Source organism: Perissodus microlepis, chromosome 13 (genome assembly GCF_051167445.1).
Source record: "Perissodus microlepis isolate ML-2025 ecotype Zambia chromosome 13, ASM5116744v1, whole genome shotgun sequence".
Classification (NCBI taxonomy): domain Eukaryota; kingdom Metazoa; phylum Chordata; class Actinopteri; order Cichliformes; family Cichlidae; genus Perissodus; species Perissodus microlepis.
The window spans coordinates 13,507,306-13,531,060 of record NC_140473.1 but is presented as its reverse complement, the minus strand read 5'-3'; the positions used below and the strand labels follow the sequence as shown (position 1 = coordinate 13,531,060).

The 23,755-nt window shown below is 38.9% G+C and overlaps 1 protein-coding gene across 1 annotated transcript in view; it reads right to left on the bottom strand.

The window, feature by feature from the left end:
- Nucleotides 1–23,755, bottom strand: part of eys (EGF-like photoreceptor maintenance factor) — a 159,481-nt gene that overhangs the window by 33,183 nt on the left and 102,543 nt on the right. The window contains exons 40-42 of the mRNA XM_084948199.1: nt 22,319–22,495; nt 12,959–13,109; nt 4,149–4,257 (exon numbers count right to left, since the gene is read on the bottom strand). Of these exons, the coding sequence (XP_084804325.1) occupies nt 4,149–4,257; nt 12,959–13,109; nt 22,319–22,495 (437 nt within the window). The remainder of the gene's footprint in view (nt 1–4,148; nt 4,258–12,958; nt 13,110–22,318; nt 22,496–23,755) is intronic.

The window sequence follows — 23,755 nt, the reverse complement described above, 5'->3', positions numbered from 1 at the left end:
ACTCTGATGTCTTATGGGTAATAAAACAAAACAAACTATAATAAAAGAGAAATGTGTTGACATGAACATTTCTGAGTCACTTGTACCATATTGTGTAAAAATTATGGACACCAGATGTGTCCATAATTAAAAAAGCTCATTTGCCACTTTACATATGTTTTGTTATGGTATAGTGATAAAATGCAACCTTGTCATGTAATATACTGGATGTTAACAGTATGAAGATCTCAAAGTACACTGAATATTACTGTTTCCAGTTTTGTCTCTGCCATTACAAAATCACATCAGTCATGTCAGAATTTATACATCCTTGGCACTCGTCATAACTGCTTGCTGGCATCGGAGGAAGTGTTGGACAGCTGAAGTGGAGGTGTTCAGTGAAGGGACACTTAAGTGTTAGACCACATTATCATTTAGGATGTCGGCTCAATACAAGCTTTAAATGACATAACCGCTGCAGATTTAAAAGCCTATAAAGAGACATGCATGACAGGGTTCCTGTGAATGTATGTGCAATGAAGCCACACTTGTAAGGACCTTGAAAGTATCTTTAAAAAAGCTTAGGATTCATATAAAACAAGCAGCGCGCGATGGCTGCTTTTAAAACATGCTAAACTGTGCTTGTATGTGATTCACTGTAGCTGTGTGATGATGATGGGCTGATGATAATGTATGACTTTATGGTGCCTCCAAGCATGTTTACCATGTTTATGAGAAGAGTCCATTTGAAAAGCCCTACTAATGTAAAATTCATGACTTTGTAAGTGGACCCACAGCACCGCTTTCACACGAGCAGTGTGCTCATTTTCGAATTTTATTTGAAGGCAGGGCTAGGCAGTGTGGAATCTGTTTATGCACATGTAAGGCCAGTTCAGATGAGTAAAACTTGGCCACAATAAAAACAGACAAAAACCTTGGGGCGAGGTTAACTATGCCTTTGGGCTAGTGCGAACCATCTTTGGGCAAGGAAAAAAACATACTGTGTGGATTTACTCAAGATGCATAGTGAAAAGTTTAAAAGGCAAGGCCGTGTTTTATTTGTGGATAGCCTTATTGAATATATATTTGAAGGTGTTTCCTTTTCGGACCACAGCATTTGGCAAGGAGATTATTTAAAATTCTTTAGTAATTGCACCATTATCTAATAAAGAAACAATATTTCTGTCTTTTAACACTTTGCATGGTTTCACTAGTTGCTGCTATAACAAGAAAAGAGAGGGTGTGTCAAAAGGGCTACATGTGGGGTTTTTTTGATTGGCAGTAGGGGGACATTATCACAGCTTATAGATTGCTACAGATACATTATTATATATATATTAAAAGAAAAACACACTGGAAAAAATCAAGGAAGACCTAAAACCTCCAAACAGAATTCACAGCGAGCCCACTGCTTCCAAACCTTCATTTCATTTTCTCCCTCTCGTTCTTTTAAAGGGGTCAAACAAGATCTGACTCTTACTTTTACAAATGTCACAGGGCCTCATGGCATCCCTCGCACCAACAAATATTTCATGACACACCTGAAATCTTCAGATTGAATTTTCAAGTTATTTCTTCTTTTTTTCCCTCCACAATTCAGGACCATGGAGAGCGCACACACACACACACATCGATCCTACTACCTATGGTACTACAAATGACCCTTTGTAGTATTTATCAGAAGTTGTACACAAACACCTTAAAACATATGCGTATATTATGTCTGTCAGATTAAAAGTAACTGTATTTGTGCTGACGGCAGGTTACTCATGCATGTCTGTGACCCTATGCTAATTTGTACTGCCCTTGGTAAATTGTTTTGATCATTACTGGAATCAACTAAGTGCTTTTGTTTTCAGAAATTTGGCAATTGTTCGTTTGACTCGCTGGCTTAAATTGCTACTCCAATCTGCACTTTTTCTGATGGCGGCTTAAAGCCAATTTGCTCTGCTTAGTAAATATTGGATAGAGTGTGAATAAGTAGAGGTAATATTTCAAAGCCAGAAAATAGATATGTTCATTTAACGCTTCAAAAAAATTTGATTGTTTCCTTTGTCTGATGAAGAAAATACTGGCCTTCAGTCTAAATTGTCACAGAGGTTTCACTATAACTTCTGCGAGCCTAACCATGATTACGTATGTGAAGGTATGCGAAATGATCATTGCCCTTAGGTCTACGTGGTGCTGTCTAGTTTAACATGAATCAAAAATGTAAAGAAAATGTAAATATAAATACTTACAACAAAATGTCAAAAACAAGAAGACAGACAAAACCAACAGCTATAAAAAATATAACCAGAATAAAGCTTTATATACACAAAATATAAAACTATAACCAGTACAGAATGTAAACATGAAAAGTGCAACAAGCCAGACTGAGGTAGCTTACTTGTAACTTACTTTTCCTACACTAACTGATGTTGCTTATTAAGCACTTTCATGTACTGCAATAACACACATTTCACCACATTATTTTAAGATTGCCATATTATTAGTATTTATATATCTACATGTATACCTTCATTCCCTTTATCTATGAGTAATTATACCCCTACAGCACCGGCTACTGGGCATTGAATGCAATCTGGTCTCATACACCAGTAGAGCAGCAAGCCTGCTGTGAACCCTGACACAGTAGCTCTATAGCTGGGTGTATCCTGTCTTTGTACTAATTAAAAAGAAACTGATCCAAAATGAAAACTACAGCCTGCCACTTTGCCACAGCCCTGAGTAACTAGATAACAGTGTTTAGTGAGAAATCAAGATACTTCTAATTTGACATATACTAACAGTGAAATAGATGGCAATATTGCTTCACCAACATCTGCTAAGCTGTCTGATTAGCCTCGGCAGTCTAGACTGGAAAGTGACAGCAGCTATCTCTCTCTGAAGTCTACAGCTGGCTTTAGTTTTGAGCCCACTCACTTCTTCTCTTGGCTGACAGTGTCAGATAAAGCCAACACAAACACAACACAAATAACTAAAGCACATATTTGTTTCCAAGACATTTTTAAGATCTTCATTTGATACAAAAACTACAAGTAGCTTTTTACTGGTATTGTTTATCCACAAATATACACAGCGTATAAGTGTAAGTAGTATTTTTTTATTTTTAGAAACACACTCATTCACTTCATCTTTAAATCTGACAATACAAGAAAAAGTTCAGCACTGTGATGTCTAATTGTAGCAAAGATAGTGCTTGTGTAATGAATGAGGAACAAAGAAACATGTTGGCATCTCAAATTAGAAGACCATAAATCACACTGAGGAGTGGGAGGCATGTTGGGCCAGTGGGAAGGTTGAGACTCTCTCTGCATATTTGAATGTGAAAGCAAAATTATTAATTAATAACAAATATAGGTGTTGTTAATCAAATTAATGAGCCAGAAAAAAAAGACCAGCCTGTGATTAACAATAGAACAAGCTTGATGTGGCTTACATGTTTGCCAATTGTGATTATCTATAGATAATACTGTAAAAGATGCACTTTATTCTAAATGGAAGCCTGTTTTGTATTCATAAAGCAGTGGGCTTTGGCAGCACACAACAACATACAGTCAATCTACTGATGGCCCTGCTGCCATGAGTTCTATAAGTTGTTTATTTGAATGTGGCGAGTCTGTTGGCACTGTGGGGGTGCCAAATGTATAGGGCTGTGGGAAAAAATGCAGGGATGTCGGGGAAAAAAAATTGCCAGTAAACATCATCTGTCTATATGACATAAATGCCAGGGCATATTTCCTGTGTTGCTCTTTAACATTAATGCTGCATTTATACTGTTTTACTTCATAATTGTCACAATGACATTTAGCAGATTTCAGAAATTTTAGATAACAATGCAGCCTTTATATAAGCAAATACATTGACAAACAACCCTACTACAAAAACTAAAAGCCACTGATGGCTTTGTGGCATTCATTATTAGAGCAGCGTTTAAATACTGGAATGGCTCTCGATGGAAATACATGCGTATTTCTTTAATTGTTATTATTTACTGAAGAATATCGGGATCCACAGGCGATGATATTACTGCTGTACCAACATTTCAATGTTTTTAAGGCAAACTGTGCTGTAAAAGGAATAAGACAACTGAGAGATAATTATGTGTTTGAAATGAGATGATGGTTGTACAAAGGGTAGATTTGAGTGCAGAGAGGTCAGGATACCTGTGACATAGGGTGTGAGACGTACTCCTCGAGATGCTGAGCCGTGCCATTATCTGCAGCTATTTCAATCATACACGGGCCTCCTTGTTTGCCAACAGGCAGATTGTATCTGTTAAAAGAGAAGACACAGAAACCAGGGGTAAGTTAGGAAGCCCTCTACCTACCATGTCTGATACTCACAATAACGCCAGCAAAGGGTGGAAAAGGCGCTGATGGAGAAACAAACAGAGCAGACAGCAGTGAAGCTCCTAATGTGATCATGGAGAATATTCCATAAACTTACTAGATATACATTACACATCGTTTTATAAGACACTTTATGCACTGGCACACTGGGTCTGAAGTAATGGTCCGTTTGTGTCACAAGCTCTCACCCTAAACCCAGGAGAGACAAGGAAAAACAGGCAATGTTTTCCCCAGTTTTGGATTTAAATAAGAAGGCCAGAAACAGGTTTTGGCTCAGTGCTGCAGTACTTTTTATTTTCTGCAAGTAGTTGTGTTTCTCGGCCAAATTGAAATGGACACAGTAATGCAACAGTACCTATGGAGTGCCTAAAGAAAAACCACAGAGTGAGATCACCAATCATAACCAGGTACATGATCTGTGACATAAATACCAGTTTTAATAACATTTTCTATGATTTTCTACCACGACCACTGCTACTACTGATAACAATGATAACAATAGGCCAAAAACATGATTATGGGTATGAGTGCTCATTATGTCATTCAGGATTAATTAATGATAAAAACGAGGGCACAAACTAGATATACATTACAAACCTAATGAGAAGGAAGATAATTTTATCATTTGACCCTCAGCGTCTCTCTGGGGAAATATACAATTGTAGTAGTCATTAATGTTGCAGCCGTAATGTTAAGTAGATGGTCTACTTGTGTCATATTCCAGCTCTGGCAAAGTCAAGTGATCCCCTCTCCCCAATTCATCACCGGCCTTATGCTGGCAGTACACAATGGAAGCACTTTAAAAGGCTCAACATTATGCAAAAGGTTGCACGCTCTCCGCCACACACGTAAACACGGCAATGCGTGATGCCCTTTGTGTTCTGTGGGTTTCTTTGCCACCAGCCTGTAAACACGCCACACAACTACGATTGTGCGTATTTCGTAACTTATTCAGCCATTCTTTTTGATTGTACCGATGATGACTGATGAGGAACAACCCTCAAACGTCTGCTTTAATAGCCAGATGGAAACAATCAGAGCAATCGCCCTCCTGCTAATTTGAAACAGCCTTCCAGGACACCTCCCTGCGGCAATCATACTCAACTTCAGGTAGGACTAATTACAGGTGTGGAAATCGTAAGAGCTGTTTTGTACACACTCACTGATAAATTAAGGCACATTTACGTTGGCAAATGTGAAAGGCAACCTAATGTCCACAAAAGACATCCATTAACATCCTTGTGGTGCTCAGTGTGTTCCAGTGAGCTCACTCTCTTACATTGGGATATTGCCCCACTGTTCCTTGGATCCTAATGAAAGGGATAGAGTTGTGCGATATATCAATCCTTATCTTTGTGCAACAAAAATGGACCATTTTGCGAGGTATGAAACATCACAATATCATTACAACCTCTAATGCTGAGGGCGCTTGATGAATATTTTGGTGCTTACCACAGTAGCTTTTATTCAGGCTACTAATGCTACAAAAACTGTCCCTGGGAGATATGGAAAGCATGCGCACAAAGCAAACGGGACGTTACTTGATGAGTTCTTATGAGCGCATTTAATATTCCAGCAAGCTAATTTACAATAGTCTTGCTTTAAGGAAAACGTGACTATTTATATATTTTTAAAAATGAGTACAACTACTTTATGTGGTGTAGATAGCTAGAAATATGGCCTACAGCTCCACATTATAATCGCCACAAACATACACACAAGCCCAAAACCAAACAAACAAACATATGAATGAATAAGAAGGAAAAGAAACAGTGGTTTTCTCTAATGCAGGGAAGAAACTGTGATTTCTTATTGGGCCCCTTGTGCACCATTCATTTCTGGGTCTCACAGGACCCACGCAGCAAAGTTCCAGTTTGAGGTAAACAAACAGAGACGGATAAATATTTCTCCAAAGACAGACCACACCACAATATGGCTGTGATCATTTTCCTAACTCAATCATCATTTATGCATTTGTTCATCTGGCTAATGTTCTAATCATGAGTGATTTGTCATCTCTAACATCCTCATTTAGACTGCGTCTGGTGTGTGACTAATTAAGGGCAACTGCATTACAGCAACTTTCCGGAGGATCACCACTGAAATATTACCTGGAATGTTAAGGGACCTTGCAAATATTTTCAGGACTGCACCTTTACACAGAGGTATTTGTTAAACCTGAAGGTGGGTGTTTGTCTCTACAATCCAATAAGAACATTCCCTCTTCACAGTCCCCTGCAGACAACTAATAATAAAGGAGGATAATCATTAAAATATTACTTTTGCATGAAACATCTGAAAGTATTGGCAACAGATGGCAGTAAAACATCATGCACTGCACGGTGCCCTTGCAACAGTTTTTAGTGTCTGGGGAAAAAAAAGGCACAAAAAAGGCTTGTTATTCTAGCCATATTTCTGATTCTTACAAAGAGCAAATCATAATGTGTAACATGTAAGTTGTGAATTTATCATTTGTGAGTCATTTGATTGATTTAAGTGTCTGTTAGTTCTGCAAATGGAGACTATGCTCAGTAGGGTTTATTATCAGTGAGCTATAGCTGGCACACACACACAAAGACAAGTACCAACTGTTACTTTGATATTCTTATTAGCACAACAGGTCGCGGCGCTGCATCTGATGCATCTGATCTGATAACCTTACATATGGTTACAAATCATGAAATGTCATATCACGCCACTGCACCTATTGCACAAGATATACAAAGGGGTCTGTTTGTTGTTTTTGTTGTTGTTTTTTCCATAAGTGCAACATGCTCTGTATCAGATCATAAACTACACCTACATTGACTGTAATGGCTGGCTCTGGTGCAGTTACTTTCGCACACGCAGCACTGCAGCATTTACTGCATAATTTGTGCTGTGACTGGCAAGCCTCAATTAATTTGGGTAGCCTGTGTTCTATCATTATATCTCCAGCAATACAATTAGACAGCACACAGCAACACTTGTGGTATTGTGAAGCTTCACAAAAGAAACTCCAAGTGAGCAGGCAGGGCTGCTGCTGAATCTTTCATGGGAGAACTTGTCAATACAACTCTGAATAGTGTGTAATTGATACACATACCTTGCTGTGAAAAAAAAAGGACGTGGTTTCAAAAACAAAAATGGCCCTTATTAAATCAGATACTTTTGAAACAAGTGCACATATGGCGTGGCATTTGCCCAAATACATTTTTCTCTATTACTCTCCAAAGGATTAATACCCAGCAGGGAAGTGTTCACTTGTAGTGTAGCTGTTTGGTAATTACTTTCACAAACTGCAAAGGGGTTATGTACCCATTAATAGGATAGACACAAATCATAAGATTGATCTAACCACATCGTATAACAAAATGCACCATTGATTGACTCGCACTAAAATGCCCTCTTAGTTCTATATCAGCAAACATTATGCTGAGTGAAGTAAATCAGCGTTTCTGAGCTGAAGAGGACTCGAACTCAGAAAGAGGAGTTTCCGATGTTTCTGTGACAATAATTCAAAGAAGTCAGATTCCCCGACTCCCTGAGATGCCCTGAAATAAGTTACTTTTTTGAAATTCTTTCCAGTGTTTCTTCACACAGCATAAGTCTGTTTTCTTCCTGGTACCAGCGGCTGTTGCTAGGAGACATTTCACACCCATATGTTCATTTGTTTCTACAAAACTATTCGATGATCACTGAACAGGCCATTAAATATAAGTTTAACGATTAAACGATTAAATAATCGTTAAAGTTCAATATGCGATGCAAATGATAGCATGCTCGCTGAATTAAAAACTGAACGAGAAACTAAATTCGCCATTTTTAAATTATTTTATTATTGTGAAAAGCAACAGTTAGAGAATCATAATAATTTAATCAGTAACTAATAATTAATGCTCTTCCTGTTATTTGCTTGTCCTGTGTTTTGTGGTCAGAGCAAGCACATACAATTTCAGGAGATTTCAGACCGGAGGCAAAATACTCATGACTTCAGATTTTGCCAAAGAGGAAGGGCATAGCAAGAGCTGCATTAGAAGAATCGTGGGATCCAGTGTTTTGTTTTCGTTTATCGGAGCTGTAGAGGAAGTAAAAGTCTGGACATCATGGCCTCATCCATTAGTCATAGACTTGGTTGACTGATCCTTGGCTCATTCTGTTCTGTGCTGGAGGAAAGACACTCAAGAGTATGTGTACAAAAACATTGCTTGGACAAAACAACCCACCTATAATGTGGATGTAATGTGAATACGGTGCTAATTTAAAAGAAAAGTGATTTAAGGGATCTAATTATGAAGTATACATTGACTGAGAAGCACTTCATTAGGCAAACCTGTTCAATTGCTCATTATCACAAATCATCCAATTCCGTGGGAGAAACTCAGAGCATTTAAACACGTAGACACGGTCAAGACGAGCTGCTGCAGTTCAAACCGAGCATCAGGATCGTGAAGAACGGTGGTTTAAGTGACTTTGAATGTGGTACGGTTGTTGGTGCCAGACGAGCTGGTTTGAGTATTTCAGAAACTGCTGATCTACTGGGATTTTTTTCCACACGACCATTTTTAGGATTTACAGAGAATGTTCTGATAGAGAGAAAATATCCAGTGAGTGGGAGTTCTCAGGGTGAAAATGCCTTGTTGTTGCTAGAAGTCAGACTGCACTGAGCTGACAGGATGGTAACAGTAACCAGAATAGCCACTCGTTACAACCAGGATATGCAGAAGAGCATCTGTGCAGGCAGATCGATTTGAACCTGAAGTAGCAGCAGAAGACCACACCGGGTGCCCGTCAACTAAGAACAGAAACTGAGGCTACAGCTCACACAGACCTACCAAACCTAAAAAGGAGAAAATTGGAAAAATGTTGCCTGGTCTGATGAGCCTCAATTTCTGCTGCAGCATTCAGATGACTGGTCTGAATTTGGTATAAAAACCATGAAAACCTGGATCCATCCTGCCTTTTTTCTGCGGCTCAGGCTGCTGATTGTGGTGTAATGTGTGGGCGGTATTTTGTGGGGCACACTTTAGGTGCCTTAGTACCATCGTTTAAATGCTATAGCCTACTTGAGTATTATTACCAACCATGCCAATCCCTTTATGGCCATGTCAAAAAGCCCAAATCATCTGAAACTGGTTTCTTGAACAAGAAAAAGGGTTCACTTTGCTCAAATGGCCTCCACAATCACAAGATCTCAATCCAACAGAGCACCTTTGTGATTTGCATCCGCAGCATCTGTGTGATGCTCTCATGCCAAGACCAAAAGTCTTGAGGATTGTTTCCAGCCACTTGCTGAATCTATGCCATGAAGAATTAGGACACGAATTAGGACAGTTTTAAAGGGAAAAGGAGGGTCCAACCCAGTATTGTCAAGGTGTACCTAATAAAGTGTAAATACAGATGTACATTTCTTTTGAAATCAATGGCATCACCAAAGAAGACTAAAGGTAAGTTTTTTTGAGAATCTTTGCTTTCAGTGATCAAGCAGAACGCTGACATTTTCATCCTTTCAAACAAAGGTTGTAAGAAAAGACGTGATGATGAGGTATTCATGCACTGCTTCTACACAAACTGAAAATTTGGTGCATTTTCAACAGTAAAAAACATCAACATGAACATCAAAACCCAGAAGGTGCTAGACACAGGATCCTCAGTCAGACAAAAAAGAATATTTTTCAGTAAGCCTGAATCATACTTGAGACACTACTCCCATTCCTTTGACTGAAGAGAAAAAAGCACCAACAAAAGCAGCATAAATTTAAATAATCATGTCTGCCAGGGACTCAGAGTTCACCTCTGACAAGGTAAGAAATGTGATGCTGCAGAATGCTGTGTGTCATCCTTGTTGATCTTTAACTGAGTGTAAATGGAAATTACTCCAACAGTGAATGGCAAGTAGTACGGGATTCGGCTAAAAGCATACACACCTCACAAATGACCAGGGGAGCGTTTGGAGTCTGCCACTCTCAAATTTAATCGCAGCAGTATTGCCCTAAACATCCCCAAAGGAAAACTTCCCAACATCAAAAACCAAGCCAGCAACAAACATGTCCTCCCCAAATGAAAAATGACACAGCATCCCCCCTGCACACTCCCCTTTGTGAATTTATATGGCAGCAAGGGGCATTTCAGCAGTGGCTTTTTGTCTTGCCAGCATTTGTCTGCTCTGGAGTGCTACAACCCATTTGTGCTTTAAGTGAAATAATACAATTAAACATTTCTGGAGAGGGAAAATATAATACAAAGTTGCTGCCTGGTGGAAATGTTTTGCATGCTTCACAGCTGTTATCAATCTGCCTTTGCGTTACACACGGTTTTGTGAAAACACAATGCACCGTAACACCATTACATTTAGAAAATCTGCATAGCTATTGATAGTGTGTCTGAATAAATATAATATAAGTTATTATAATCCATTTTCCCAAAACCAAACTCAGTGTTTCTACACAGCCAAAGTGTTCATAATTCAATGGAAGCTCACTGGAGAGAAAGGTATGGACTTTATATTTCATGTATGTGGCAGCCAATTTAAGCAGTCCTGAATGTTTCAGTGAAATGAATCACATTTTCCTTTTGAAGACCAACAAAAGGAAAATGTGATTCATTCAATTATGTTTACTGTCAGGACTGGCTTCTAAATTCTTGATTAAATATTCATAATGTCTTTTATCCCTTTGTTGAGGATGATTAGCAAGACGAAGTGGTGCACGACTGCTAAACAGTGTTCCTTCATAGCTAAGAGGATTTCAAATAGGGCGAGGTAAAGAAACATTAACACTCTTTATCATGGTTTTAAGTTAGTTTTAAGTTAATTATATGTGATCATAATGTAGGGAAAACAATTTAAGTAAAAAACAAACAAGCATTTTTGCATCTGCGACGTCGTACCCTGTGCAGCAGTTATGTCACCAGAACTAAAGCTTATGAAAAATGAGTGTCAATGTTTTCATACTATAGTACTGAAGCTTGGACTGAAGCTTGAATAGGCTTTGTAGCAACGCTGCTATGTGGTGCAACAGACAGACATTTATGGGTATAACATGAGAAAGTCAAAGGGGTGTAACTGTATTTGTATAAAAACAGGAAAATGTTTTCCCTTTCCGATGTTAGGTGCAGTGGCACCACACAACCCGAGATGACAGCAAGATAGAAAAAAAGAGCATTTGAGAGTCATGCAAGAGGGAAAGATTGGAAAAAAAATATGGAGATGAGACTGTGTTACAGTGCCTTCAGGCAATTTGAATTTTTTCACCGGTCATTGGAGTCTGGATTACAGTATTTACAGTTAAATACAACCACAGCACTGCACTGCATACATGCTGACAACAGCAAGGCATCTGTATTCAGTGTTGCCAACTATCACCCAAGGAAAGTAGGTACTCTGTGCTCGAACATGACTTGATGATGTCATGGGCTCATTTGCATATGAATAAAATTGCTGAACCGATCAAGAGCAAATAGAAGCAGAGCTCAGCAGCAGACACTCTCTCATTTCTCCTGCTGGCTTACTCTGCCCCACAGTGATGAAGCCTCTAAGCCTTTGTGTGCAGTACAGAGACACAAGATCAGCAGTGCAGGGGGAAGGATGGCTGATCGGAACTATTTGAAAGGAACAAGCAATAAGTCAAAATATATATGAATCAGGTCTGGTAACGAGTCTACTGCCAAATGTTTGAAAGTGAGATGTTTTCCCATGACAAATCTAAAGAGTAGCTATATTTGTTGCTTATATCTTTTCATAAGCAGTATTACCAAAGGACATAAAAAAAGGAGCTAAATTTAGTTACTAGTAAGGTGGATATTTTGCTATTGTTTTTATGCAATTTGTGTATGCTAGTGGAGTTTTTTTTAACAAAACTGTTGATAGGTAAAAAATAATGCCGATAAGATGTAAACAATTTACATATTACTATTCATTATTTTAGTTTACAAATGTACAGTTACAGTATGTAAAACACATTTTAGCCAACAAACAGAGATCAAAAACATTCATTTAAAGAAGATTTAGATTGTTTCTACTATTGACTGTTCCAGATCCCGATTTGCTCCTGAGCTTTTCCCAGTCTGTGGAAGGCCATCAACCTACTGTTTACCTCAGCTGGCAATGCTGACTGAGAAGTGTCCACCTTCTTTTACGCTAGAAAAGTCTGTAACATTTTGTGAAAGGAGTCCGTTATGGGTGGATGTAACTTTGTTGGAGTCTGTTGCTTGAAAGACTGTAACCAGCTTTTTATTGGAGGGAAAGTGCAATTTTAAGGACAACTGAGCCTAACATTAGCGGGCATAATGTTAGCTTACAACTAGTTGTTGTTTACTCAGCTCTTGTCAGCTGTACAGACAATGAATGTCGATAACAAATTATTGCGACAATATCGGGAATACACAAGCATGATGAACACATTTTGATCCTCTTTGATACTCCCACAACAGTATTTTTAATAGATTTATAATAGCTTTTATGAGAATGCATCAGTTTGTTGGAACCTATGAGTACAGTTTTCTTTTTTCTATTAAATAACTTCAAAAAATGACTGACTGTACCTTCAATCGTTCTAGGCCTGCTTGACACATGTTACAAAAAACGTTCTTCCCTGGCAATTGAATTCTAGGTGAATGACAGCAAAGTAGAAGCACCATATCGTTACCTGATGGTGACTGACGTCCATCTGTTGTTATTGATGTTCTGATTTACAGCTGCATGCAAAATATGACTGCCACCACAACCAAGTTTAGCAACAGGGCTTCCATCTTGAAGGAAAACATGAAGGAACTGATCCCCAAAGTTCTGCTCCTGAGCTGCAAAGGTAAGAAAATCACAATTAGTAAATAGCCTCTTTTTGCATATTACTGTATTGTATCAGTACAATATTCGTTACATGACTTCAAACTTATCAAAGATACTGAGTGCATAAAATGAGGCCCCTTTGTGTGTGACTTTAAAATCTGAAAATAGAAGATGATCTGATTTGAACATGTTCAGTTGAGTAACTACGGTAGCTGGACAGGGCTTCTTCCATATGCTTTTCTCACATTGTATGCTAATTTTTCAAAATGATCTTTAATCTCTGATGTGTGATGCATTTTAATGTGTTAAAAATAAAGATGCAATACAAATACAAATACAAAAACAGAGGTAATATACAGGACCACTACCTGACACCTGAGGGAAGATTGCTATCTGCCAACAAATGCCATTACACAGTCAAAACACATGCCTCCTTGAAGCTTACAAAGACCTAGTTCACATTGCTGTGAGTTCTACAATAAATGCACAAACTGGGTAATCATTCCCTCAACAAAACAGCTAAGAATAAACTGACTTAGACCTGATAAAATCTAAAGTGTAAGGCTTAAAAGGCATTGCAAGCACTCGCACTGTTTTTTTTGTTGAAGGATTAAATTAGGATGGACCAAATGGCATACAAATCATTCAGTCTTAGCCAAGTTAAAAGTAACAAGAAAATATGAAAGAAATAGATAGAAATCTACTCAAAGGTCATGGAGAGCTCAATTGAAAAAGTATAGCGAATAATAATCAATTCTCGCTGAGAGATCGAAACTTTCCACTGGATACTCCCACCTACAAGGGGGAAATTGTTGAAAAGAGAAGAGAAGAGAGAGGAGACTGATTCGAGATAAATCTTCTCTGCCCACTGCTGCAGACACCGTGTTAGTAAAGACCTACAAGGAAGTAAGTACAGGGCTCCTTGTCCCTTATACCACTGGTGGAAACTGAAACTTTGGTCCTCACTGTCTGACAGACCTCCTTAAATCAAACTGCTCCTTTCACAGTCTGAGCTATATGAAGCTATCTGAGACTTGGCATCGAACATAAAGTGCTGTTCACTTATGAGTAATGATTCATATTATAACATACCAAGACTGCATCAATATGAACTGAATCATCCCTGTGTGTGTGCCACACAGGAACCACACTGTTCAGAGCTACTAGGATAACAGTAAAATGTTTTTTTTATTACCATTATGCCATGGTATGGTTAGCAGAAAGCAGGGACTTTTCTGCTTCAAAAGATAAAGATCCACTCATGTGCACATAAACACACAAGTTTTCAGTAGGTTTATTGCAGGGAGGGGAGGTAAGAGGTAGCAAGCAAGAGGGTATCCTCAGGATATAAGTATCTTCCCCATGGATCACTCTAGTAGGTCTCATTCTGCCTGCCTACCAGGAGAATGATTACCAGGTACTTTTATCACAGCTTGGGCTCTCAAGATCCAAAACATTTTTTTTAAATTTAAGCAGAACAATCTTGCGACTGGAGGACTGATGGTAAATCTACATTTTGCTCCTGCTGGAAAAGCCTCTGGGAAATGGCAGCTGGTGCGACTTTTCCCCAACCTTTGTGGTCTTGATTGCAAAACAGGAATATGACCTCTACAGTATGTCACTTAACTCCAGCACATTATATCTCAATGGGAGATTTTGAGTGTCTTGCAAGTGAGACAGTGCATTGTGGGAGCGACAGCCAGCAGCAGCATGAAATTCTCCCCCACACACACTATCGAGGTCTTCAACTGTCTAAGAACACAGGAGCAAAGGGGGAGCAACATAAAATGCAGCAGGGAGACAGAGACCAAACTTGCCCACTGTCAGGGAAGACATTCCTGGAAGTCAGAGGACTGAACAGCAATAGTGCCCAGTTAGAGGGACCTAAAATATTTCTGTGTTTCCAACAGGGCTTATAGGGCACATTTCAGCTGAATTACAGAGGGCGACAGGGGACCACACACCCAGAGGGAACTACTGAGTAGACTCAACACAATCAGGGTTGGCCTATTTCATTTCACAATGACAATGGTAACTGCGTCAAAACTCTTTGCTAGGCTAGGACCAGGACAGAGGTGTGTGGGCAGAGACATTCCTGTGGCATCTCTCTTGAAGTAATGAAATGAGTGGAGGATTTGGACACCGGAGAAAAATTTAACAAAAGCAGAGCTTGTTGTTTTAAGGGTATATGGCAACTCATGTGAAAGCTCAGAACAATTCCTCCAGGGCAAGAAGGGCATCAAGAAAATCCCCATCTCTTTGTCCACAGGAGGCAATGCTTAGCTTAATATGCTACACTCAGATTAATGTATTCTTTAAGCCGACCATTCTTTGTCTTAGGACACAACAGGGATGCATTTTACAGTGCAGTGCCATACTACAAGCCACTGTTGCAGAATGACACACAGGAATAAATATCTCACTCCTATAATTTTCTGATCTTTGTTCTGCAGAAGGGTAGGACTCTTAGCCCAAGAAAAAATAGCAGTAGGGACACTGTAGGTAGCAAGGCATCATTCATAGTAGAATAAGAGGCTTTTAAATGGCTTCATTTGTCTGGAGCATTTAATTAGTTTGCATCCTGCTCGAAGAGATAAAATTACCCTCATTCACTTGTTCAGTAATCTTCCTTTCTTGGTCATCTGCTCTTCAGTATGATCATGCTGCCAGCACATGATTTCATCCAGAGACACAGTATTCATTGTCACAGCTTTCCTAAAATGTCCTGTGGGTCGTGGCATGGATCCTCCGTGGATCCGGCTCATGCTGTGGATGCTTTATAGCATCAGAATCTGGGAAGTTTGGAGACTGGGTCAGTGACTCAGACTCTGTGCTGTGTTCTGTGAGCCATTCATTCAGTTTTCACTGCGTGGTGGGTCACACTGTTCTGCTGCTGTCAGAGACTGTTGATGCCATTAGGGTGTTGAGCTTGTGCAGAAATAATGCTTTTGGTGGGCAGAATGTGACAAATTAACATCCAGTCAAAAGTCAGAATCCACAGTTCGGCAGTAGAACATCGCAATGTAACATGTAATCAGATTTTTCAGTTCACCTCTCAGTGATTTAATAAATCTCAGCGGCATTTAAGATGTAAAAAATTGTGTCCAACTTGCCTTTTGTTGTCATTCAACTCATAAAAGTCAACCTTCTTTTGATACTGTTCTCAATAAAGGTGTTAACTCTGGGTCGTGCCTGCAACAGTACCAAACTGCTTTGTTATAAAATACATCTTATGCAAGAGACTTCATGTCAAGGGCAGAAAAAACACATATTCTGGTGTTCATCTCTATTTGGTGATTTCCATATATCTATCTAAAAAGGCTCAGCTGATTCCAGTATATTAAAAGTGCTCTGTTTCACAAATTATTACAAGGCTGGCAAGCGTCTGAGAAGCTGATAAATCTGTGTCCAGTCTGAATCCTTCCAAGAGCCTTTGTTTAGTCAAAAATGTATTGTTTGCTTAAATGCAAGCACCTGTTTAATTTTAGAGCAACACGGACTCTTTACACGTGAAGACAAAATGCAACTGATGAGTTGTTAAATGCAGTTATGTTTTGAATATAATCTTTAGTCAGCAGCATGAAATGAGGGCATTTCTATTAATTTGAGATACACAGTACTTGACTTTCCTCTAGCAAACAATTGCTTTTGACACTTTTTGCTCGTGGTAAAGTCACAAGGCATTATTTAAAAAAAAGCTTGCGCTGAGAGGAAAAGCTTGAAAGTGGAAAGGAAATATGACTCAAACATTATGGTATGGTGCAAAAATATTTGGACACCCGGGGCCAGTTAATAGCAGTGCATATATTTGCTGTGAAAAACTTACATGAGGTGAGAAACAAGGGATGCTGCAATTTTTTTTAAATCATCTTCAGAAGGGTTTAAAAAACAATTATAATTTTAAAGCAAGCAGTGGGCGGTGCTGGTTGGAACAGGGCAGCAGCCAATGAGTCACTTTAAATACTGAAGGAGACTGAAATGTTTAAGTCTGAATTTAACCTGCTGCTGTCATAAACATGCTGCATTCTGCCAAAGAAATGTAAAACTAACCAGTAAAATATTCTTTAACCGACAAGATATAAAAACCTCAACCTGGTATGTTTTCTTTAAACGTGGTGCAAAAAAACGGGCAAAAGGGCAAAATTTACATTAAAAGGGCAACATGGAATGACCATTTATTTTATTTATATAACACCAAATCCCAACGACAGTTACCTCAATGAGCTTTATATTGTGAGTTTAAGACCCTACAATAATACAGATAAAACCTCAAGAATCAGATGACTGTGAGCAAGCACTTTGGTGACTGTGGGAAGGAAAAACTCCCTTTTAATAGAAGGAAACCAGGCTCAGGGAGGGGGAATCATCTGTCATCTACCAGTTGGGAGTGAGTGGAAGAAGACAGTACAAAAGACATGCTGTGTTACCCACTAAGATATTGTGTATTAAAATACTGAATAATATCCTTTTTTTTATTTTTCAAAAACACAGTGGGCTGTCAAATCTTTATGAATGGACTAACAAAGGAAGCCTTACACTTCTTACTTCCTACTGCAAAAATAAGCCTCTCTCATCTCCTCTCAAATCAATTTCCGCTTAGCTCTAACTCATTCGCTGCCAGATATTATTTTCTCTAGATGTCAATGTTGCAGCATCTTTTATTTTGCTATTTTTCTTCTGTAAGGATATTGTTTCCTACAGTCCCCATGGCCCTGTTACTCTGTGCTGAACTTAACAGAGCGTTCGTCCTTCTGCCAGTCGCTGTCACCTGTTTTCTCTCTCTCTCGCTTTCCCCCTCCCCCTCTCTCTTGCTCACCCCACCTCCTCTATTTTTTCTTCTCCAGCTGACAATTGAAGTCCAGGGGGAGACTTGCGAGTTTGCTTCAGGGAGAGGTGTAAAGAAAAGGGGGAGCAGAGAATAAGGAGCAGGTCTGGCGCGGAGAGTCTTCGCATCTCAATGCACGTCTTTTGGTTTTCTTCTGATTAACTTTGTCTGTTTGATCTCTCGAGTTTTCTTTTCAGTTCCTATTCACTGATGTGAAAAAGATGGGTGCTATATGCCAGGAAGTATTTCTAGATAAAAGGCACCGTGCCCACTATTTATGCTTTCTGAACATCCATCTCTTTTCATGACAAGGCTCGCAGTCTGCTTTCTGTGCCAGTGAGATACTGTAAATATTACTGAGAACAGTGAGCAGGCGGATTTAATTGAACCAACTAACCTAAAATTATGACTATGTTTTGTAATTTACAGCCGTGTTCACGTCTACAATTGAGTGTGGTGAAAGCTGGTTTGGAATAAAGATGACATCAGGTTGAAACAGCAGTCAGTTTTTCAAACTGATCTATAGTATAAATCTGCAAAGGCTTAGACTGGTATAACTTATGATCCACACAGCTAGACAACTGGTGGCAGTGAATATATGAGGCGACTTATGCCAGGGTGGAAGTGAGACAATACTGCTATCTTGACGTCAAGTCACATCTGACAACTACAAAGGGGGTGTTACTGTACAACCTTTGAAACCACATTCTTTCAAATCACGTCGTTGTCTTTATTCCTTAAGAATAAAGATAAATTGTGTTACAGAGTCCTGATTTAGGTAATTATAATATAAGTGTTTCCTGTTATTGTTCTGCATATAGTACGGGAAAAATACTAATTAGAGAACTCAGGCAACAACTTGCATTAAACTGTGTAGTTTGTAATGCATAGCTTTGTATATAAAATACATAGCTTATGACTTATGACAGATGCAAATGCATTCTCAGTCATATTATGAAAAGCTTTTCTCGGGCAGAAAAAAAGCTCCCTGGAGCTATATTCTGTAGTATTCGGTTTTTCAAACAGAAAAGAAAAAAAAAAAATCAAAATTCAAACCATTACTTCAAGTATGGGGGAGCATACTAATGGCTTTGCTTTGCAATTATTCCGCTATTCTATTCTCAAACCTATCATTTGACATTTTTAAAAAAGTCCTTAATAATATACCCTAAAATCTCTGCAACACAAACCAAATGTAGATTTCGATTTTATAGACAAAGAAAGATTTTTAGCATATAATAAAAATGCACATATATTGGGAATATGTCATTTTAAAAAGACTTTTCATTCCTTAATTTACTGACTGGTTGATTCTTGAACACTCTAATTAAGCGCCCGTGTCAGACAGGATACCGTATAGTTGTCTTTAAATTGATGTTACCATTGTCTATGTCTATTTAAGGTTTAGCTGGCTGACCTTTCAAATACACCAACCCTATATAAAGCACTAATTTAGACTTCTATTACATTCTGAGTGCAGCCTAATTAACAGCTCTTTAAATACAAAGATTTAAGTCTTTGGTGCAACGCTAAATCACTCAGTAGCCATCGTGGGAGGCCAATGTCAGCCCAGTGAAGAAAAGTCAAGCTATTATTACCCCAAAGAATAGTAAAAGTAAAACCACCTTTCCCCCCCACAAAATAGCCTATAGTGTCAAAAGCACACAGAAAGAATAATTCTGTTAGTTCTTTCAGAATTAAACTGCATAACAAAAGTCAGCTGGTACAAGCATAACTTCCTAGTGATAATGTAAGACTGTTAAATGAATTAACATATACTTTTCTGCAGTTGCATCACATATTTTGGGTTCGAGGGGATATTTCACACCTGAATTTTAAACAACTCCTGGATTTACTCCTCGCCACTCTCATTACAGTTAGTCAAGCCAGAAATTCCATATTATGATCAAAGGAGAGGAAATACGGTTTAACCCTGAGGTATACTGAGCTGTTTAATAGGTCCAGGACCTGTAGACGATGTCACCGATAAGAGGTTGATCTAGGTTACACCAGAAAGATGAATGTTATGATGTCTTCTGCTGGTGGGTATAGAATAAATTACCCATGATCGCCACACAATGTATGCTGGTTACAGTTCTGTTGCACTTGCACCTGACTTGCTGTGGTGTAACACAGGAACAACGAGAGGCTCCTAAACTCAAGGTGGATGCAGTTTTTAGAGCGAGGAGCCGGTCCACGGAGACCCAGAGTTGGATGCTTTTTTATTAGAGCAGCTCAAGGCGTTCATGCTCTGGATTCACCCCTAAGCTGGCTGATACTTAATATATGCATACATATTTTGAACAGATGTGTAATACACACAAAGCAGGGTAAATTAACTAAAGTTCTTATGGCTCAGCTTTCTCAGTCCTCAAAAAAAAAAATCACTGACTCTTCTCTTCCCAAAACAATACTCCATTGTTATGAGGGTCTACTCGGGGTTGCCTGGCCTACCCATCCCAATCTTCTACTTTAACAAAGGAGAGTGTGTATGTGTGTGCACAGGTGTGGGAACAAAAGATCTGGCAGCAGGCAGACATACAGTGTAGAGCTCACAGTGGACATAAAGGGTGATCCCAATGCTATCTCTGCGTGTGAGTGTCCAGCTCTTGCCTTATGAGGATTCCTTTGTTCACTTTTACCTCACAGCTCAATCATCAGCACTGTAACAGCGAAAAAACTCCCAGCTGTCGACAGAAGACAAGGCTATCTGTAATCCTCCACCAGAGCACTGTTTGCGTTTCCTTCTGAGAAGTACATGGTGCTCCTGACACATTATCTTAACATTTGGTTGTAGCTGAATCCACTTATTTGCTGAAAATGTCATAACTAATTAAACATTGACTGAATGGCAGCTATGGCACAAGATACTCTCTAGGTTTCTGTGTCCTTTTACTTGCAGCCTTGGAAACGTAAGAGCTGTCTTTGTATCCCACAATTCCCTGCATCAATAGATGACTCACTGCATGCCCCGGGTGACATTTAAAGTCAGGCCAGTGGCTTTTTTTTAATATTAATACTTGAGATTGATCAGTGCATGTATTCTTTTAAAGTGAAAGGGAAACACAAAAGACTATTGCTTTAGCCCAGACTCTTTACATATCTCTTGTGTAATAAATATGCTGCCACATTCTCTGGAATAATGTCCAGAAGGACCTGAAATTGTCAGAGCTGGTTACTTTGGGGGGAAACTGAAGTCATTTCAAGGATGGAGAAAATAGCAGCCCCTGTCAGGGTGATTGCTCCTAAATTTGCAGTCAAACTGTTTTTGAGATTCGATGTGTTTCGCCCTTGATTTGTTTCACTATACATGAAACGGATATTGTGTCTGTGTAGTTTGATAGTTGTAACTAGGTTTGCTGCTGTCTTGGCCAGACCCTTCTTGAGATTTTACGTGATTAAAATGAAACAATCAAACAAGAAGAAAATATCTATATGTAAAATAGCATTAGGTACGTTTTGAATATGTTACAGAACGCTGATCAAATGCGATTTTCATTCACTGTCGTATTTCTTGTTTTCTTTGGCATAACAACTGTTGCAGAGCAGTTGTGTTTGCTGGAGCTTATGTAAACATGTCAGTGTAATCAACTTCTGAAAACATGACTTTCCCGCAGAGGAGGTCGAGAGCATCTATAAAGAGACAACGAGCATGACAGCAGATGAATTTTTGCTGCTTGTCCAGAAACCATTAAGTATAGACTTGTCTTCTGAGAGGCTCTTATCAATGCCACTATGTCTGTTTTCTGCAAATAAACCTGTTTCACTTGTTCTGCCAATCACCCAAGAGTCAAGATGCATTCTGAAGATGTTAACACATCCTCTTATACAATATATATTTTGTTTAATTCTGAGGAAATAAGAGGAAATGGCTTTTTAAAAGCAAATTATTGCATCTGGACAAGAAATAGTCCAGCACCTAACCCCCAAAGTGTACTTCTCATGAGTGCACTTTGTTTTTGTGCAGATTGCACAAATGAGATGTTAATGAAATGCTAATTTGTGAAATTTAGAGTTGGTGGCTATTGGAATTGTGTTAATTTCAGAAAGCACAAGATCAGCTAAGCAAATAGGATGTTGGCTCTGGATTAAATTTAAATGTAAATGACACAAATAAGCTATTGAGCCTCTGATTTAACTTCCTGAAAGCAAAGCAAACTCATTTTTTGGTGTAAATGTTGATACAAGTAGAGGAATTTCCATCAATGGCAGCTGAATTACTTATTGGATAAATTAGCATCTTCTTGCACGACAATGCAGTATAAAAGAAGTGATGGCTTTTATTATACCTTGTATTACACCTGTAAAGATATAGTTAAGGGGGAAACACTCTATTATAAGGTTCCTTTTACAGTGTTGCAGGTCTTTACTGGTAATGGGAAAGACTGTACTCACTGTAGAGGATCGTTCCTTGTCTGGATCTGGTTTTCACTGTCAAACAGAGAAAAACGGGGGTGTCCTTGACTCCTGCAGGTCGATTATTGCTGACACCAGAAGGCTGGAGAAGCAACGCTAGTGGCCGTAGCTCCAAGTAGGAAGTTCCATCAAATGAAGGGATATATACTGTGGCATCTGGAAACAAGCATTAGATGCAAATTGATGCTTTGAGCTTACATGGTGTAAGAGAATTAGAATTGTAATATTACTTGGACAGAAAAAACCCTCATACACACTTTATTGTCCATTAGACAATATACTTCTATATAAATGAAGAATGACATATCTTGTAAAAGCAATGCCCTACAGGGCTGTTGTTTGCAAACAGAAGAGCAAAAACTGGCTGCTGTGTGCCTTTGCAGCATAGACAGCCATCTGTGTGCAGAATCAGCAGGGCCTTGTCATGGCTATGTGCTAGAGTGTCATTTCCCATTGGATGACAAAGTGATATGACTATAAGGAGAGGTGGAGGAGGTACACACTCAGGTCATCAACTTCGCAAGCCTGTGATGATATGTTGGCCTTTACACAAAGGACTTTGTACACCTGGTGGATAGCTTACTGCTCAGGTACATGACAGCCAATTCAAAATAGGCCACCTTGGCTTCAGCTCAGGGGATTCTAACAAAACAGTCCAGCTCTCAAGTTGAGAGTTCATAATATACAATATGTGTTGGGTACAAAAAAAAAAATAGAGATATATTTTTTTATTGTATGATATATGAGAATGTTCTTTCATGACTCCAGTGTTCACTTTTTTGTGTTTTGATGTTGGATCAAATGGATTTTTAAAGTAGGATGTGAATGATTGAAAATATTTAGAACAGACTACAAAGTAAAAGAAATGGAATAAGAAGAATATAAAGTTGTAGCAGAGGAAATCTCTAGGGATGCCTATAATGGAGGCAATATTATAGACTAACTTTATGCTTATACAAGGTATGGTTAAAAAGTTCTCGAACTCCATCGATAAAAAGCCAAACCCCTGCTATGTTTATGAAAGTACAATTCTGACCACTTGCAGTGATAAGAGGGGTTAGGTCTCTGGCTGCAATGCTACAGGGAAAGCAGAGGTTGGAGACCGTGACATGAACAGAATTACTACGACTGTGTGCAACGAGCTTGCGATCTCATCTCGTTTGACATGGTTGCTTTCAAGATGGGGACCAGAAATGTTACGACTCGCAGTCAGTTGCCATCTTCAAAACGATTATGATATGTTAAGAAAGCGATAAAATGGCAATAAGGCAGAGTACGTCTGCTGTTTGTGACTGAATGGAATCATGTTGGCAATTACTTGCAATCTGTTTGTGATAATACACGATTAACTGAAGTAAATTGGCAAATATCGTAAATCTTTTGCCATCTGTTGCAAATCTGCTGCCTTTAACATAC